Source organism: Podarcis erhardii, assembly GCF_964252035.2.
Source record: "Podarcis erhardii genome assembly, chromosome: 5".
NCBI lineage: Eukaryota > Metazoa > Chordata > Lepidosauria > Squamata > Lacertidae > Podarcis > Podarcis erhardii.
This window is the reverse complement of record NC_138509.1, coordinates 8,450,097-8,470,223: the sequence shown is the minus strand read 5'-3', so window position 1 is coordinate 8,470,223 and position 20,127 is coordinate 8,450,097. Positions and strand designations below refer to the sequence as shown.

General features: G+C 45.3%; 1 protein-coding gene across 1 annotated transcript in view; it reads left to right on the top strand.

Moving 5' to 3' along the window:
- Positions 1-7,883: 7,883 nt before the first annotated feature.
- ATOH8 (atonal bHLH transcription factor 8) overlaps positions 7,884-20,127 on the top strand; it is a 37,390-nt gene continuing 25,146 nt past the window's right edge. The window contains exon 1 of the mRNA XM_081861049.1: positions 7,884-8,672. Coding sequence (XP_081717175.1) covers positions 8,121-8,672 — 552 coding nt within the window. The 5' untranslated portion in view covers positions 7,884-8,120. The remainder of the gene's footprint in view (positions 8,673-20,127) is intronic.

The following is a 20,127-nucleotide window of genomic DNA, read 5'->3' as shown; positions in this document are numbered from 1 at the left end:
GTAACCCGAGGTACCACTGTATTTCGTAATAAAATTATTCCTGTAGGACTAGCTCATTGCTTCTTCCATATGAATGATTTTCACTATGTGCATTTACACATTGCAACATACCTACAAAATAAATTTCAACTATATCTCTTGCAAGCAAATGAATAAAATTGAAATGCTTATGCTGCCTTATGGTTAATTGTGGCACCATAATTAAAATGAAGGCCGTAATACAAGATCGAGTCTCAGCTTCATTTTCATGGCCAAGCTATGTACCCACTGGGCTTGTTCTGTCTTTGCTCCTTAACATTTAGTTTTGCTTTTGTTTTGTAAATGCATCTGAAAAACTGGTTGCAGATGGAAGTGGAGGACTCAAAACATCAGAAGGGTACCAAGTTGGTAAAAGCTGTTCTAGGATATGAAACTGCTAGTAGAGATCAACCAGGTCCTTGGTCTGCGGTGCTATTAGAATGAGAATGACTTCCAGTTCTATTCCATTTTTTCCATTGCCTCCCATTCTGGAGGGGTTGTTGAGGGGAATAGCTTTTTTTGGATAATGTAGCACCATCCACAACAATATGCCGGAATCCCTGGAAGCCCAAACCCAAGACTGGGGCAAGTACCGTACTCTTTGGTGAGAGAACCCATGCAGAGATTTAACATGGCAAAACATGCAGCAAAGGAAAGCAGGGAAGTATAGGCTGTAAAACCTTTAAAATGTGTCTTTTCCGGTGAATCCTAAAGTATCCCACTTCCCTAGCACACAGGCCACACGCTTGGTAAGTTATAAAAAGGTTTACTTACAAAATTCTTCAAAGGTCACATTCATGTGTTTTTCCATACAGCAGTTTAAAAAACTTGCAGGGGCAGTAAAATGTTGCTTGGTTACAAAATGGGAAGAGTTCCTAAACTACAGTGGTACCTCAGGATGTGAACAGGATCTGTTCCAGAGCCCCGTCCGCATCCAGAATCAAATGTAACTAGCGACCGCACATCTGTGCACATACGCGTCACTTTTCGCTGCTTCTGCAAATGCGCATGACGTTATTTTGAGAATCTGCGCATGCACGAGCGGTGGAACCCGGAAGTAACGCACTCTGTTACTTCTGTGTTGCCGCGGAGCGCAACTCGAACACGCTCAACATGAAGCATATTCAACCCGAGGTATGACTATATTGGTATAGAAAAATGCTAGTTACAGACTCCATTCCTGTTTAGAACAAAAGATGCCAGTTAAAGCCATGTGGGTGGAGGGAGCAACTCAGAGCTCCTCACACACCAAATCTGCATGTAAATTAAGCACAACAAAAGGCTTGGTGGCCCATTTCCTCCCAAGGTGATGGGAAGTGACATAGGCTAAGCCTGGCAGGACAGCTTGTTGTTGTTGTTGTTGTTTAGTCGTTTAGTCATGTCCGACTCTTCGTGACCCCGTGGACCAGAGCACGCCAGGCACTTCTGTCTTCCATTGCCTCCCACAGTTTGGTCAAACTCATGCTGGTAGCTTTGAGAACACTGTCCAACCATCTCATTCTCTGTCATCCCCTTCTCCTTGCGCCCTCAGTCTTTCCCAGCATCAGGGTCTTTTCCAGGGAGTCTTCTCTTCTCATGAGGTGGCCAAAGTCTTGGAGCCTCAGCTTCACGATTTGTCTTTTTTTTAAGAGTTTATTAAGAGTTTAAAGATTACAAAAAGAAAGAAAAAGAATTAAACAAATCAATATAATACAATACAAAAACAAAAACACTACGTAGAACATTGAATTAACAAAACAAAACAAAAACAATTAAAAACACTTCCAATGTTTTCAATCTTAGCTTTCATTCACTTGTTTCATTGACTTCCTCACGCCTCCCTTTTTGCATTCCACTTCAGTTAACTGTTTCAGCAATTCCTTTCCATCTTCCTCTGTTTTCTGTCCTGTAATTAATCTTAACATATTCTAACCTTGTGTTTTTCCCTTTAATACATTAACAATCTATCTGTACCTAGTTCCTTATAACATTTCTGCCAAAGCCATATAACTTCATTCCACCATTTTTCTAAAGCAATATTTCTGTAAATAATCTTTAATTTTTTTCCAATCTTCTTCCACTGACGCTTCGCCCTGGTCTCGGATTCTGCCAGTCATTTCCGCCAATTCCATATAGTCCATCAAATTCATCTGCCATTCTTCCCGGGTGGGTAAATCTTGTGTCTTCCAAACTTCGCGATGAGTATTCTTGCTGCTGTTGTTGCATACATAAAAAAAGTTCTGTCCTTCTTTAGCACCAATTGGCTGACCATGCTCAGGAGAAAGGCCTCTGGTTTCTTCAGAAAGGTATATTTAAATACCTTTTTCATTTCATTATAAATCATCTCCCAGAATGTCTTAATCCTTGGGCATGTCCACCAAAGGTGAAAGAATGTACCTTCAGTCTCATTACATTTCCAACATTTATTTTCGGGCAAATGGTAAATTTTTGCAAGCTTGACTGGTGTCATGTACCACCTGTAAATCATTTTCATTAAATTCTCTCTTAGGGCATTACATGCCGTAAATTTCATACCTGTGGTCCATAACTGTTCCCAGTCAGCCATCATAATGTTATGTCCAACATCTTGTGCCCATTTAATCATAAGAGATTTCACCGTTTCGTCCTGAGTGTTCCATTTCAACAGCAAGTTATACATTCTTGACAGATTCTTAATTTTGGGATCTAACAATTCTGTTTCCAATTTTGATTTTTCCACCTGGAAGTCAACCTTTTTATCCAAGTTATATGCCTCCATTATTTGGTAATAATGGTGCCAATCTTGCACTTTGTTTTTTAATTTTTCAAAACTCTGCAGTTTTACTCTGTCTCCATCATGTTCCAAAATTTCCCAATATTTCGGCCATTTGGCCTCCATATTGAGTTTTTTCTGTGCCTTCGCTTCCATTGGTGACAACCATCTTGGGGTTTTATTTTCTAACAAATCCTTATATCTTATCCAAACATTAAACAATGCTTTTCTAACAATATGGATTTTTAAATGCTTTATGTGCTTTTACCTTATCATACCACAGATATGCATGCCAACCAAATACATTGTAAAACCTTCTAAGTCTAGCACATCAGTATTTTCAAGAAGCAGCCATTCTCTCAGCCAGCAAAAAGCAGCTGATTCATAGTAAAGTTTAAGGTCTGGCAGGGCAAATCCACCTCTTTCCTTAGCATCAGTTGATATCTTAAATTTTATTCGAGGCTTCTTGCCCTGCCAGACAAATCTGGAAATATCTCTCTGCCACTTCTTGAAACAATCCGTCTTATCCAATATTTGCAAAGTTTGAAACAAAAACAACATCCTTGGCAATACATTCATTTTTATCGCAGCAATTCGACCTAACAATGATAACTTCAAATTTGGCCATATTTCTAAGTCCTTTTTTCACTTCAATCCAACATTTTTCATAGTTATCCTTAAACAAGTTCACATTCTTAGCAGTCATGTTAACCCCTAAATATCTCACTTTCTTAACCAATGTTAATCCTGTCTCCTCCTGGAACTTCTCTCTCTCATTCACAGTTAAATTTTTCTCTAAAACCTTAGTTTTCATTTTGTTTAACTTAAAACCTGCTACCACGATTTGTCCTTCCAATGAGCACTCAGGGCTGATTTCCTTATGAATGGATACGTTTGATCTTCTTGCAATCCATGGGACTCTCAAGAGTCTCCTCCAGCACCATAATTCAAAAGCATCAATTCTTCAGTGATCAGCCTTCTTTCTCTCACTTCCATACATCATTACTGGGAAAACCATAGCTTTAACTATACGGACCTTTGTCGGCAAGGTGATGTCTCTGCTTTTTAAGATGCTGTCTAGGTTTGTCATTGCTTTTCTCCCAAGAAGCAGGCATCTTTTAATCTCGTGACTGCTGTCACCATCTGCAGTGATCATGGCATTAACCCCTTCATGCATTAATTAGACTCAAGCATTCTGGCTACAAGAGGCTGCTTGCCCTACCTACACATGGACCTGGCCTTGAACCTAGATGCATAGTTGGCAGATGTGTCCAATTGTGTCTATTCTTAGAAAAGGCCAATCTGGCATGATGCTACATGCCTTGGTTATTTTATGGTTGTATTACTTCTGGAGAGTTGCTTCTTCGTGTCCTATAAAACTCCAAATTTTAAGCAACATGAGAGCCAGAATGAAACCTGTGGGGCATCAGAGGACAAAAGCCATGGGGTCAAACGGGATTCTCACAGCACCATCTATGCTTGGATTCAGGTGGAAGCTGTTTGGAATAAAAATGGCTGACCTTACTGTTCTAATCTGTGCTGAATTGGATGCCTCTTAAAGATCACCGGCCAATATCACTGGTGATGATTTGATGGTCCCAAACTGTGCCAGTTTGGTGCTCTCTGAAGATATTGTCATTTCAATTTGCTGTGACAGTTCCCAAGATTGAAGAATACATTTTGGTCGATGTTTGGAAACAGTTTGACACCGTCTTGATTTAAGATGGCAGGCAGAACCATTCCAAGTTGCACTGATTAGGATGCTGGTGAAGATATCATTGCTCAATTTGGTGTGATGATTGACAGCTGTGCCAATTGTGACACGTCTGAAGATATTGTCACCCTCTTCGGTGTGACGGTTCCTGACCTCAAGGAGGGATTTTTGGCCTATCTTCGGAAGCGGTTGAATGCCATTTGAAATCAAGATGACTGGCCAAATTGTTCCAAACTGCATGGACTTGAATGTTTCTGAAAATTTTGTTCCTCCAGTTTGGCATCATAGTTTCAAATACTGGAATATCCTGTTATATGGTTTGTGGTGCCCCAAAGCATATTTTGGGGCAGGCGCCCACGGTTACCTATTTTTTCTTTCTGCATGGTTTGTCTGCTTTCGGTGTGCATAGCTGCCATCGGCTGTCCACTGGCATCCCATAGGCCAGGTATCTTCAACCTTTTCAGACCCAGGAAGCACTTTTAACCCAGACATGCATTTGGGCACCCAGATCTTCATCTTTTACCTTATATTTGAATGGTGAGGGTGTTCCTGGTGCGATCCACTTTGGATCAGGATGTGACCCACAAGTTGAAGACCAGTGTCATAGAAGACAACTGCCCATTTGTTTAGATGTATGATTTGTCCTGGTTCAAAGCACATTTTGGGGTGGGCACCCCCCAGTAACTCCCCCCCCCCTACATATATTGGCTATTATTTGTTGTGCGAAAACCTTGGCTGTGCCCTATGCTCACAGAAAGTTTTGGTCTAGGAGGGCTGCGATGGCATCTTATAGAGGACATTCTTCCCTTTGCGCGTGTGATTTGTCTTGGCCTGAAACAAAGTTTGCTGTGGGCACTCTCAATGAATTATTGTTTTTAATGATATTATGGTGTCCTGTTGCATTTGGGATCATTTCAGAAGCGTGATCATTTTGACTGAGGAACTTTGTTGTGCTTGAAGGTGATGAGTTCCCCAAGTGCAGGTATGTATGATATGGGATAGGGATGCAGGTGGCGCTGTGGGTTAAACCACAGAGTCTAGGGCTTGCCGATCAGAAGGTCGGTGGTTCGAATCCCCGCGACGGGGTGAGCTTCCGTTGCTCCTGATGTAGGCATTTTCATCTCCCTGGTATGTGGAGAATGAAGGAAAATAATATGTTACCCAAGATGGGAAACTTCACTAGACTATTGAATCACAGAATCATACAATTGGAAAGGGTTCCGAGCGTCATCTAGTCCATCTAGTGCAATACAGGATTTTCAGCTAAAGCATCCATGACAGATGGCCATCCAACCTCTGCTTAAAAACCTCCAATGAAGGAGTTTTGATTGATTCATTACATGCTTATCCACTTGAATGCAAATAGAACAGGAGTGGGGAAGTGGACTTGGCTTTTTTTTAAGGTTCTCCACATCTCTGAAGAAATATTTGTGTGGGAGATTGCATATTCTTGCTAATTAGCACGAGAAGGGGCTAAGTCCACAGAGCTGTATTGCAGATAGGCAGAAACTCAGACCATAGAAATACAGTTGGTAGAGAGGGCTCTGTGTGATGTCATTTCCTCTCCTCTCTTGGAGAGGAAGCATATAATACTTCCTGTTGCCCCCTTCCTTTGACCAGTGAGATGCAGACATGCCTCTGCTTGTTTGCAGCTCAGGCTGATGCGTGACGCTGGTTATGCTGTAAATGTAAGTATTTTGCCTGCGTGGCTTTTACTGCTGCCATTGCTGCGAAGCAATGCAAGATTATAAGTAATTAAATTAGATTTTTAAACATACTTCTCAAGTTGTGGCCTGACTCATTGTTAAGTGGGGTAGGAAAGGGAGAGCCAGCTTCCTTCATAGCTGGACTTGCTCAAAAATTAGGCCGTATAGCCTAATTCCTAGGCTTTTAATTTTGCAGAAAGGCTTTTGAAGGTCTCTTCAACCCACACACGTGGACGTCTGGAAGGATCAATTGCAATTACAGTGGTACCTTGGTTCTCAAACGCCTTGGTACTCATACAACTTGGAACCCAAACACTGCAAACCCAGAAATAAGTGTTCTGGTTTGCAAACTTTTTTCAGAAGCGGAACATGCTCTGTTTTGAGTGTTCCGCTTCCGCTTTGAGTGCCACACTTCCGTTTTGAGTGTTACGGTGACGTCTATCTGTCTTTGCTATTTATTTTGTGTTTTTGTGGCTCTTTTTGTGTGTGTGTGACTGTGTGGAACGCAGTTCAGCTACTGATTGTGTGGCTGCAGTACATTTTTTTGTGTTTTGTTTTTATTAGACATTTTTATTAGTTTTTACATACATTTTCCAAACAGAACAGAACATCTCCTCTCATCCTAGACAACATTTTGGCTATAGGCCTGAGACTTCCATCAACCACGTCTAATGATTTTCAAACCTCATGACTACAGTACATGTTTTATTGCTTTCATTTGACAGATCAAAGTTCTTCTTCGATAGTAAAAATCATGTTAAATTGCTGTTTGAGGGGTTGTTTTTAAAACTCTGGAACGGATTCATCCGTTTTGCATTCCTTTCTATGGGGAAGCGCGCCTCGGTTTTGGAACGCTTTGGTTTTGGAACGGATTACGTTTGAGAACCAAGGTGCGGCTGTCAAATACCCCCTCCCACCTTCTACAGCCCACCCCACAGTTTGCAGCCCACCCTGGGCAACAGTGGGACGACCCCGGCCATATGCCATTCATTCTTGGGCCTTTAAAAATGGAGATGAATTGACAATGGATGAAAATATAGGGCTACAATATGTTAAGATATAGAGTTAAGATAAATGAAAGAGGGTAAGGATTTGCTGATTTGATTATATTAATGGGAATACCAAAAGGGGAGGTGTGAGGAGGTCAAAGAAACAAGTTAATGAGTCCAAAGTTATAAAAAAATGGATTTGTTTTTAATTTTTTCCCCCTGTATTTTGTATTTCTCTCGTTTTCTGTATTTTGTATTTTTGTTTGAGAGTTTTTTCCTTTTTGCTTCATTATGTATTTTTGTATTTATGACTTTGTTAAATCTTAATAAATGTTATTATTATATATAGAAAAAGGAGATGATTCGGCGGCAATTTTCCCCCCCTGTATTTTGTATTTCTCTCGTTTTCTGTATTTTGTATTTTTGTTTGAGAGGTTTTTTTTCCCTTTTTGCTCCATGATGTATTTTTGTCTTTATGACTTTGTTGAACCTTAATAAATATTATTAAAAATAAATAAATAAATGGAGATGATGCGGGGGCGGGGGCGGCGGGGATCCCAGGGAGCGGCGGGGAGGCGCCTGCCTTTAATCGGCGCGAGGCAATAACATGAGCACAAAGCGGGAGAGGAGAGACGGGCAGCGCAGCTGTTCGGGCAGCGCTGCCTGCTCCTTCGGGCACCGGCAGGGCAGCGTGGGCGCCGCGGGAGGCGGGCGGGCGGGCGGGCGAGCCGACTGCTCCCGCCCGAGGGGCTCCTGTGTCAGCGGCGGCTAAGCAAACACAGATGGGTCTCTCCGCCGCCGCCGGCGCGGCGCGCATTCCGCAGCGAGGCTGGCGGCGCGGCGGGGACTCCAGATGACGCGCTGATCCGGCTCGGGCTTGGGCACAGCCCGGCTGGCCAGCAGCAGCAGCAGCAGCAGCAGCAGCGTCGCCGGGCGCCGGGCGCGGAGAGGCGGCTCCCGCCATGAGGAACCTGCCGCTGGCCGGCGACGAGGAGCGCTGGGGCCGCCTCTGCCTCAAGGAGCTCGGCGGCATCCAGAAGCTCCACAGGAAGCGGAGCAAAGAGCCCGCCAAGCAGCGCCTCAGCGGCGGAGGAGGACGGAGCTCCCGCGCCGCTGAGGCGGGCGCTGCGGACGGGGGCTCCGAAGGCGGCGGCGGCGAGGCGGGCGCTGAGGCGAGGAAAGGCGCGGGGCTGCTGGCGCCTCAGGCGCGCCCGTCGAGGAAAGACGTCGAGGGGCCGCTCCGTCTGGGGGGTTTCGCCGACCCCAGCTTGCCGAGCCGGGTTATGGCGCTCGAGAGCCCCTTCCCGCCCGTTTCGCGCGTCCCGACTTACGGCGGCGGCGGCGGCGGCGAGGGGTCCCTGTCGCCCGGGCGTCGGGGGGCGGGCGAGGCGGCGGCGGCGGGAGCGTCCGCGGAGATCCGCGCCATCCAGCAGACGAGGCGGCTGCTGGCCAACGCCCGCGAGAGGACCCGCGTGCACACCATCAGCGCCGCCTTCGAGGCTCTGAGGAAACAGGTAAGCGCGCCAGGCGAGACCCCGCCGCCGCCGCCGCCGCCGCCTTCCCGGGCCTCACATGTCGCGGGGAAGGCGAGGGACCGGGGTGGCCAAGCTGCGGGGAAGACTTGGATGCGGCCACCCAGGCTGAGAAGGAGCCGGCGCTCTGCGTATGCTCAGAGGAACGCTCTCCTCGGTGCGCCTTTGAAGGGCAAAGCCCTAACATTAAAACCAGGACAAAATAAAAAAATTCCTTCCAGTAGCACCTTAAAGACCAACTAAATTTTTTCACCTTTGGTGGACTTGTCCAAAAGTGAAGGCCTTCTGGGAAATGATCTATAATGAATTAAAAAAAGGTGTTTAGGTACACCTTTCCCAAGAAACCAGAGGCCTTCCTCCTGGGCATTGTGGACCAAAGGGTGATAAAGAAGGATAAGACATTTTTTATGTATGCATCTACAGCAGCAAGAATACTTATAGCAAAATATTGGAAGACACAAGATCTTCCCACGCTGGAAGAGTGGCAGACTCAGTTGATGGACTATATGGAATTGGCCGAAATGACTGGCAGAATCCGGGATTTGGATGAAGAGACAACGGAAGAAGATTGGAAAAAATTTAAGGACTATTTGCAAAAACAATACAAGCTATATGAATGTTAAGAATCTGCATGTTTTGGAACTTAGCTCCTGCAACTAGATCGAGAAAATAGGAAGATAAGTTACACTTAAGAAAAAGTTGAAATTTAAGGTTATTATATTTTTTATTTTAAGGCATAAATATTAGATAGAAGGCACCTTAAAATTAGAAGTAAAATATTTTGAAAGATATAAATAAGACACGAAACAAGGTAATAATTTGCTGATATGTTTTATTGTAAAGAATGCAGGGTGAGGGAGGTGTGGGGAAGTCCAGCTAACAATTTAAAAAGTTGGAGTATTATTTTGAAAGTTGGAGTATTATTTATTTTTCTTCTTTTTTCTTCTGTAAACTGAAAATGCAATAAAAACGTTTTTTTTTAAAAAAAGACCAACTAAGTTAGTTCTTGGTATGAGCTTTTGTGTGCATGCACACTTCTTCAGATACTATCTGGAGTACCTGGAGTATGATAGTCCGGCACTATCTGAAGAAGTGTGCATGCACACGAAAGCTCATACCAAGAACTAACTTAGTTGGTCTTTAAGGTGCTCCTGGAAGGAATTTTTTTATTTTGTTTTGACTATGGCAGACCAACACAGCTACCTATCTGTAATTAAAACCAGGGTCCAGAGAGCCCTGAAATTGGAAGGGGGAAAAACAAAAACGGGAAATCCCAGGCCACTAACTAAGATAGAGCGCTTTGGCGTGACAACCCTATAAAACTAAGTGCCTTGCAGTGGCATAGCGTGGGGGTGCAGGGGGGGCCGGCCACACCGGGCGCAACATCTGGGGGGGGCGCTCGCCACCTCCGGAGTCGCCGAAGAGCCTCGGGCGCAGGCTGTAGCAGAGCCCCATGTCTCGCGGAACCGACGAACTGTGCGCGCGTCCGGGCTGAAGGCGTCCGGCAGGCAGCGGCTCTCAGCGCTCGCCGCGGTCCCCGCGTGTCAGGGCCGCGGAGGGCACGCCAGGCAGCCCCTTCTCACAGCCCCGCCGCCGCTGCTGCAGCTGCTGGACCATGTTGCATTTTCCTCGCCTCTCTGCCCTCCTCCTCCTGCGGGCAAGCGGCGTCGTTTGGGCAGCAACTCGCCTCAGATCACCTGACACAGACCCGCCGCCGCCGCCGTGGCTACCTTACCGTAAATACCCCAGCCCAGGCAGCAGCAAGAAGAAGCTGGCAGCGGCGGCAGGTTAGGGGCGCAAATTACTTGCCTTGCCCCGGGTTAGGGGGCGCAAATTACTTGCCTTGCCCCGGGTGCTGACAACCCACGCTACGCTGCTGGTGCCTTGCTTATTTCAGCTTATTTTTCTTGGGGGGGTGTACACCTTGGGTCAGAGCTCTCTTCCCTCGCTCCTCCCTGCAGGATAGCGTCCAAATCCTGACCCATCTGCTAGGGTCCTGGTAAACTTAGGTTGGACCCTACAGCACATAGGAGTCCACTCCTAGGGGCTGAGGCCCTTCTGGTCTCCCCAATAAAATATTTGAGGGGGCCTCCCCCCAAAAAAACAATTGCCATTCATATGGTGTCGATGCACCATGTCATGTGATTATGTGGGGTTGGACTTAACTTCCCCCTCCCCATATTTTATTCAACTTAGCACCCTTGTTACAGCAGTTGCCAAGCTGTGCTCAAATCAGTCCTACTTCCATAATTGGTTCTTTTTTAAAGAGATGTAAGAGTGAAATGCAGAAGCAGATTACTTGTTGGTGACCTTTACAACACGCAACGTCGCCCAAGGGCCATTCAATGTTTTGCTCACGAGATGTTGGTCTTAATTCTTAATCTGATTATTGGGTTGCAGGGAAGGGGCTGTTTTGCTTGGGTAGAAAGCTCCGAAAGAACGTTGGGTTCTCTCCTAGGATGCTTAAACAATGAATGGCATGTGGCTCTTGGCTTGACACTGTGATTTGCGTTGACCTGTAATTGCCTCCCCCCCTCCCCATCCCATGCCAAAAAACTCAACTTGGATGAAGCATTGCTATTATCAAAAGTTCACACGGGTCTCATGCTAGGTGAAAATTATATCTTCCTGTTAATCAAATACACTTTCCTGTCCTTTGGCCAGCTCTGTGCTCATAACTTGTTTTCCAAGGGTGTGTGTTTGTGTGTGTGAGAGAGAGGGGGGCAGGGGGGGCAAGTTCTGAAATCCAAGTTGTATTTGTTAACAATCCTGTCTCCCCCTTGGATTGTGTGTGTGTGTGTGTGTGTGTGTGTGAGTGTTTGGATTTGAGTTTGGATTTGATATCCCGCTTTATCACTACCCGAAGGAGTCTCAAAGCGGCTAACATTCTCCTTTCCCTTCCTCCCCCACAACAAACACTCTGTGAGGTGAGTGGGGCTGAGAGACTTCAGAGAAGTGTGACTGGCCCAAGGTCCCCCAGCAGCTGCATGTGGAGGAGCGGGGAAGCGAACCCGGTTCACCAGATTACGAGTCCACCGCTCTTAACCACTACACTACACTGGCTCCAACATGGTGCCCCCCAGGATATTATTGGCCTCATCCACTCCAGCCAATATGGCCAATGGTCAGGGATGGTGGGAGATCATGGAACCATAAAATTGTAGAGTTGGAAGGGGCTCCAAGGGTCATCTAGTCCAACCCCCTGCAAAGCAGGAATCTCAGCCAAAGTATCCAAGACAGGTGGCCATCTGACCTCTGCTTAAAAACCTCCAAGGAAGGAGAGACCACAACCTTCTTTTGGAGACTGTTTCACCTTGGAACAGCTCTTACTGTCAGAAAGTTCTTCCTGATGTTTCTTCAGAATCTCCTTTGTTGTAACTTGAAGCCATCCTACCCTCCAGAGCAGGATAAAACAAGCTTGTTCCCTCTGCTTGTCTCCCACACAGTTTTAATAAAGTATTGTTTAGAACCAGGCTGTTGCACTTCTTTTGACACCAACTCCTACCAGCCCTCGCAGACAATGGCCAGGGCTTAATATCCGTATCCGTATTGTTCATTAATTGCATTTTTGTGACTTGTGCCACAAAAACAGAGCTCATGTGGACATTAAAAACCTGGTATTTTGGACTACAGCTCCTGTACTGTGCTAGAGTTGATGGGGAAGTTTAGTTCAAAACAGCCACACTCCCTGGGGCTGACGGGAGTTTTATTTATTTATAAAAATATTGATGTACCACCATGTGATAAGAAATATCACAGTGGTGTACAATATAGAAACAGAAAACCAGGCAATAGCATAATAAAAAGATAGAAACACAAGTTAAAAGCAAAGAAAAAATAAATGTAAGACTGATCTGCATACATTGAATTTCAGTCAAATTCTCTGTTTATAAGAGCCTCTTGACACCAGAAAACAGATTTCCATTCCCTCTTGGATGGGATCCTCAAGTTAAAATGAAGATCCTAAATGAGAAAGACGCTTTCCAACACTTTGGATAGCATTTGAAGTGGTACTCACTGCCTGGTCAAAGACCACAAACGTCATGTCCAGTCACCACATTAAGTTATTAAAATCCAAACATGACCAAAAGGAATGCTGTGATCCACATTTACTGCTATTCCGCCTTGGTCAGACCCCAGCTGGAGTCATGTGCACAGTTCTGGGCACCACAGTCCAAGAAGGATATTCACAAATTGGAACGCACGCAAAGATGATCAAGGGTGTGGAAACCGAGCCTTATGAGGAACAGTTGAAGGAGTTGGGTATGTTTAGCTTGATAAAGAGGAGACTGAAAGGAGATGTGAGAGCCACCTTCAAATATCTAAAGGGCTGCCAAATGGAAGATGGAGTAAGCTTGTTTCGCCTTTCTCTGAAGGGTAGAACCCAAGCCAATGGATTCGAGTTATAAGAAAGGAGTTTCGACTAAACATCAGAAGGAACTTTCTGGCAGCAAGAGCTGTTCAACAGTGCAACGGACTCCCTCGAGAGGTGGTGGACTCTCCCTCCTTTGCGGTTTTTAAGCAGAGGTTGGATGGCCACATGTCATGGATGATTTAGTTGAGATTCCTGCATTGCAGGGGGTTGGACTAGATGACCCTCAGGGTTCCTTCCAATCAGTCCTGTGATTCTATTTTTCTACTTCTCAGCAGATAGGTAAAAGTTAGCATAACTGCTGAGGATGAGGAACATTTGTAGTGACTTTTTCTGTCAAAATACTTCAGCTGTTGCCTAACACTGATTGTTGCAAGGGACACGGGTGGTGCTGTGGGTTAAACCACAGAGCCTAGGGCTTGCCGATCAGAAGTTCGGCGGTTCGAATCCCCGCGAAGGGGTGAGCTCCCGTTGTTCGGTCCCAGCTCCTGCCCACCTAGCAGTTCGAAAGCATGTCAAAGTGCAAGTAGATAAATAGGTACCACTCCGGCAGGAAGGTAAACGGCGTTTCCGTGCACTGCTCTGGTTCGCCAGAAGCAGCTTAGTCATGCTGGCCACATGACCCGGAAGCTGTACGCTGGTTCCCTCGGCCAATAAAGCGAGATGAGCGCCGCAACCCCAGAGTCGGCCACAACTGGACCTAATGGTCAGAGGTCCCTTTACCTTTAACACTGATTGCAAGAGTGAGAATTCATGTCCCTTTGAAAAGTAGGATCTCTTATGGGACATTGTATTATGCTTGCTTATGGGCATCAATGCCTTACTGAACACTCAAGTGACCAGCCTTGCTATCATCTCCCATAGGAGGAAGTGGCTTGATAAATTGCATTCAGCACCTGATTCTGCAGCATTTTTGAAGCTCTGAAATTATGATCCTGTACCTTGGTGGAGATTTCTGGAATTAAGCTTCATTCAAGGCAAGGATGGGGAACCTGTGGCCTCCTGGTGTCATTGGACTACAGTACCCATCATCTTTGGTCACGCAGGCTGGGGTTGATGGGAATTGGATGTCCAATGCCTGGAGAGCTGCAGCTTTTTCACCCTCGATGTAAACCATATTTGAGCTTCCAAAGAAAGACCCAGCCACAAGCCTAAACAAGAAATAAATCCCAAAGCGAAATTGGTATCCTTCGTTCCTATTTAAGACACAATATGAAAGACAGAAAATCACATAGTAAACTTTTCTGAATGAACACTGTCTGAGAGAGTAGTATGACTCAAGTTCATAAAGGTCACCAAGCTGTCCTGAAGCTTAACCTGCTGGTCTTAGACCCATACTCTTGAAAAAGGTATACCTGCTTCCTGTGAACCTCAAAAAGACTTAAGTTCCTCCTCCCTATCTCTCTCCCTGTCTCCCTCCCTTTTTATTTTAAATTGTCTGAAAGCAGTGAGCCTTTGGGGGGGGGGGCAAGGAATTGCTGTTTAGTGGTTTTTTGCAAAGTCTTTTGCAAACTTTGGTCATATGTTATGCTTGGCTCTGTGTGAAGTGTGGATACAAATATATATGTGGATATATTGGAAGGAAGTGTAAGGAAAGAAGAGCCAAGAACATTATCATTCTGTCTGTAGTCAGTACCTATACTGTGGTGTACAGGCTTTGGCAAAGACAAACTTCAGCAGTGAAGAACAGCAAATTCTTCCAGGGAAAGAACCCCGCTGCAGCTGAAAGTTGCAAATTTCAGTAGATGAATGCTCATTCAGACAGCAGGCTTGCCTGTTCCCTCTATCTGCTTTTATCTGCTTGGACATGGCACATGCACAATCATTTTGCTAAGAAGACTGATTGGTTGTCATGAAGATGATTACTGCTTGAATGCTTCTCCCTAAGTCAGTGGTTGAGGGACGCGGGTGGCACTGTGGTGTAAACCACAGAGCCTAGGACTTGCTGATCAGAAGGTCGGCGGTTCGAATCCCCATGACAGGGTGAGCTCCTGTTGCTCGGTCTCTGCTCCTGCCAACCTAGCAGTTCAAAAGCACGTCAAAGTGCAAGTAGATAAATAGGTACCACTCCGGCGGGAAGGTAAACGGCATTTCCGTGCGCTGCTCTGGTTCGCCAGAAGCGGCTTAGTCATGCTGGCCACATGACCCGGAAACTGTACGCCGGCCCCCTCGGCCAATAAAGCGAGATGAGCGCCGTAACCCCAGAGTCAGTCACGACTGGACCTAATGGTCAGGGGTCCCTTTACCTTTTACAGAATGAACATTCTGGAAATAGTTGCAGATGTGCCGCAGCAGTTTGGCAGTATCGTTGGCACTAGTTTTTTAGTGCCAGCCACAGCCGACTTCTCTTTATTCAGATTGAAGCACTCTGAAAAGCTGCAAAAACTGCATGGCAAAAACTGACTTAGGAACACTATGCTATGGTGGTTTCAGTCTTTACTTGAAAGTTGGTTCCTGAAGATTGACATGGACTGTTGGTCTGGGGACTTTTGCCCACCATCCTAAGTATTAAATTAAAGATGAGGAACCTTTGTGGCCCAGCAGGCCAAAACTTTGTCTTCCCCTGTGGACTAATTCTGACAACTTTGTGTTATCAGCTATCACAATGACATCAGGTGATGATTGGCAGGTGGGTAGCCGTGCTCATCTGGCAAAGTTGGCCAGCAGGGGTGGGCTAGATAGCAACCAAGCAGGATAGACCCCCCCCACACACATCAGTTGATGCTCAGTATTGGGATGACTGAAAAGCCTACCCCCACAACAAGGAGGTTCTGTGCTTCATGTGAATGGGAGATGAAGGGCAAGTGAGTGTAGCCCCACACTTGCCCTCACACAACTGGGTTTTTTTTTGTGACAGGAGAATGACTGAAGGAGATTAGTTGTGGGAAGGGGCTAATGTTGCCTTTGAAGGCAGTCCCTGTCCAACAAGGAGACATATTGGGGAAGATCTGGCTTGGCTACGGCTATACAGCCCCCATAACATCTAAGTAGAGCCATCACTCAGTTCTATTTTGCAAAGGTTGAAACACATCTTACTTCTTGTTGTGTAATATGGCAGATGTTCACCTTCAGCCACATCAGAATTAAGGTTTTGTTGCATAAACAGAAAAAGCGGTTAAACAACCTAATATAGTAAGTAGAACGGCTGCTTTATCTCAGTTTAGTAACATTTCAATGTTTTAATCACATCAAGGACTTTATAAACAACCCTGTGTATAAACCTTGTGAAAAACCAAGAACAATGAGCTGAACAGGAATCTTGGCTTGTTACAACAGTAATTAATACCCTACAGACTTAAATACAGCTTTTGATGTGCTAAATGGTTTGTGGTCTAGCTATTTTCTTGGAAGAATTTACATGTGTATGGATGTTGCTTTGCTGTATTCATAACTGAGCACAAATTACCTGTCCTTTCTACTACTGTTTCTGTAGCTTCAAATCTTGCATATTCTTTAAACAGTTTAATATACCTCTTACCTATTTTGACTCTGCAGAGTCAATTCTGAAGTTGCTAGAAGATTGCCCTCCAAATGTTGTTGAGCGGCAGCTCCCATGGGACCTTGGGAATAATGGGAGTTGTGGTCAGACAACATCCTAAGAGCCACAGGTTCCCTGCCCTGCATAAGAGAGGCTCTCCAGAAAGAGCAGAAGCTCAGCATGGGATTTTGATGTTGTGACTGATTTTTTTTTCTGTGACAACTTGTTGTTGTTGTTGTTGTTTAGTCCTTTAGCCGTGTCCGACTCATCGTGACCCCATGGACCAGAGCACGCCAGGCCCTCCTGTCTTCCACTGCCTCCCGCAGTTTGGTCAAACTCATGCTGGTAGCTTTGCAAACACTATCCAATCATCTCATCCTCCGTCGTCCCCTTCTCCTTGTGCCCTCCATCTTTCCCAACATCAGGGTCTTTTCCAGGGAGTCTTCTCTTCTCATGAGGTGGCCAAAGTATTGGAGCCTCGGCTTCAGGATCTGTCCTTCCAGTGAGCACTCAGGGCTGATTTCCTTAAGAATGGATAGGTTTGATCTTCTTGCAGTCCATGGGACTCTCAAGAATCTCCTCCAGTACCATAATTCAAAAGCATCGATTCTTCAGCGATCAGCCTTCTTTATGGTCCAGCTCTCACTTCCATACATCACTACTGGGAAAACCATAGCTTTTACTATATGGACCTTTGTTGGCAAGGTGATGTCTCTGCTTTTTAAGATGCTGTCTAGGTTTATCATTGCTTTTCTCCCAAGAAGCAGGCGTCTTTTAATTCCGTGGCTGCTGTCACCATCTGCAGTGATCATGGAGCCCAAGAAAGTAAAATCTCTCACTGCCTCCATTTCTTTCCCTTCTATTTGCCAGGAGGTGATGGGACCAGTGGCCATGATCTTACTTACCAATTAAAGCAGATTATGATAAAATTGCCACAAAACTCTAGCCCTGTCTCCTTGTCCATGCCTGTCAAGTGATTTTCTCCATCCCCTGTAACAGAAGGAATATTCCATACAGTTTGATAAACTGTTGATGTTGCTGGCTGGAAGGGACATACTAACCAAATTTACGCATCATGGAAAGTCATAAACAAGGGATGGAGAAGCTTCTTCAGTCTGGGGAGGTCACATTCCTTCTGTGCAATCTTCGCAGGCCATGAGCCAGCAGTAGACGGAGTCAGCAAGCGCACATTTTACTTTTGCACAATGGGCAAGTATCCACATCCGCTGACACTCCCCTCTCTATCTTCCATCTAGAGAAGCAAGAGTTCAAGAGCAGGGTGAGAAGCAGGGCCTGTGAGAAGTGTGGTGTGGGAAGAGTTCCAAGTGCCATATCAAGATAAACTGGGGGGAGGCAGTTTTGGCCCCTGGATTTGAGGTTCTCCATTCCTGCCCAAAACCATGGCTTACTGTGAACATGGCTTACAGTGTGCGACTGCATGCCGCTGAAATCCTCATGTTTTTCTTTGCACTTCAAGCCAGGAGCAACAAACCATAAGTCTAAGCTTAGCATCATATGCAAACAAATGTTCATGGTTTGTTTCTCTCCAGATAAACCAAGATTTTTTTTGTTGGAGGCCAAGATTTGTTTTGGAAGACTTCATTTGCAGAACAATAACGTTATTTGTTTTGAGCACATTGCTGCATGCTCCCCCCCACCCCACCCCTTTGAGTATTTTCAGCATACCTACTTTGTGGGTTCCTTCAAATTTTTAGATATGGTGAATTTCCTGCACAGATAACATGTCTATGTAGGGGGGGAAATGCAAACCATGTGTTTCAAATCTTCTGTAAGAAACCCATGTAGAGTAAGCTTCAAAGACTTGATTTAATTCATCTCCAAAGGAGGAAATTTGGAGAGCTGAACTAGATGTTACATATTCAGATATGTAACTCACCCTGAAAAAGCTTCCCCACCCACCCAAAAAACAATCAGTAGCAGACCAGTATGGAACAGAGAAGCTTTGGCAGCAGGGAATGCTTAATTCTTCCCCTGTGGTCACTTTCCCACTTGATATACCATTGTCCAACCTACGTCTTCCCCACAGGGTTCCAGATGTGTGTCTGCTCTCCCATTCATTCATCTGGGCCCCTGGAGGGGGAAATTACTTTCAAAGGAAACCTGCAGTAAAAAACCAACACCCACCAGGTAGGAACAGGTTAAGTATCTCTTCACTGCTCTGAATTACTCCCTCCCAGTATAAAGAAAAACTCACAAGAAAAAGTAATAATAATTACTTTTTATGCTAGAGGAGCAGAGCCAAGTTATCTGTGACACAGTTGGTCAGTTAGTTAAGTATTTTTTATTTATTTACTTGATGGGGGGGGACAGCTGCTCCCCCCAGTTACACCCATGTACCAGTTTCCCTCCTCCCTGGTCCCTTTACATTCACTTCTTCCTCCTGTAGCATCTTTCATATTCATCCCCAGTTTATGAATTTTGTTGTTAATAAATACTAACCTTGGATCTCACTTTCTAATCTCCTTCAACACTTCCTTTGGTCCTCCTTTCTGTGGGATGCTAGCATCCAAAATGCACATGTGAAGAGCTGTCGAACTCTGTGATGTCTTACGCTCTGTGGCAGCTATGGCAATTGGTACAGTTGTGCCAGTTAACAGTCTTAACAGTTAAGGGCAGCAGGTATGTTATGTTAGAGCCAGTGTGGTGTAGTGGTTAAGAGCGGTAGACTTGTAATCTGGTGAACCAGGTTCAATTCCCCACTCCTCCACATGCAGCTGCTGGGTGACCTTGGGCCAGTCACACTTCTCTGAAGTCTCTCAGCCCCACTCACCTCACAGAGTGTTTGTTGTGGGGAGGAAGGGAAAGGAGAATGTTAGCTGCTTTGAGACTCCTTTGGGTAGTGATAAAGTGGGATGTCAAATCCAAACTCTTCCAATGTTGTGCCACTGTCTGCCTCAGAGTACCAGCCAGTCTGTAAATGCCAGTCTTAGGTACAAATCTATGTAAGATGTTTTTGCGACTTAAGTATCGTCTACCTGCATGGTACAGTGGTGCCCCGCAAGACGAAATTAATCCGTTCTGTGAGGCTCTTCGTATAGCGGTTTTTTCGTCTTGCAAAGCAAGCCCATTGACAGCTTAGCGGATTAGCGCTATTAGCGGTTTAGCGGCTTTTAGCGAATCAGCTGATAAGCGGCTTATCAGCGGATCAGCTGATAAGCGGCTTAGCGGCTTAGGAAAAGGGGGGGAAACCCGCAGGAACTCGCAAGACATTTCGTCTTGCGAAGCAAGCCCATAGGGAAATTCGTTTTGCGAAGCGCCTCCAAAACGGAAAACCCTTTCGTCTAGCGGGTTTTCTGTCTTGCGAGGCGTTCGTCTTGCGGGGCACCACTGTATTTTTAATCTGCAACTGCAAGTACACTAAGTAAAAGTTATTTGTCCTTTAAACTTTAAGAGAGACTGTCTTGCATGGTTTTTCTAGGAGAAAAGAGAACTAATTGAAGGGTCAAAGGACCCAGGGCTGTCTTCCTCTTCAAATGGGAACTAGAGTCTGATTCCCACACTTTCTCCCCCTCTGAACATCTTTCCCCAAGACACCTTTACTCAGCGTGCAAGTAGTTGCTTGTGTT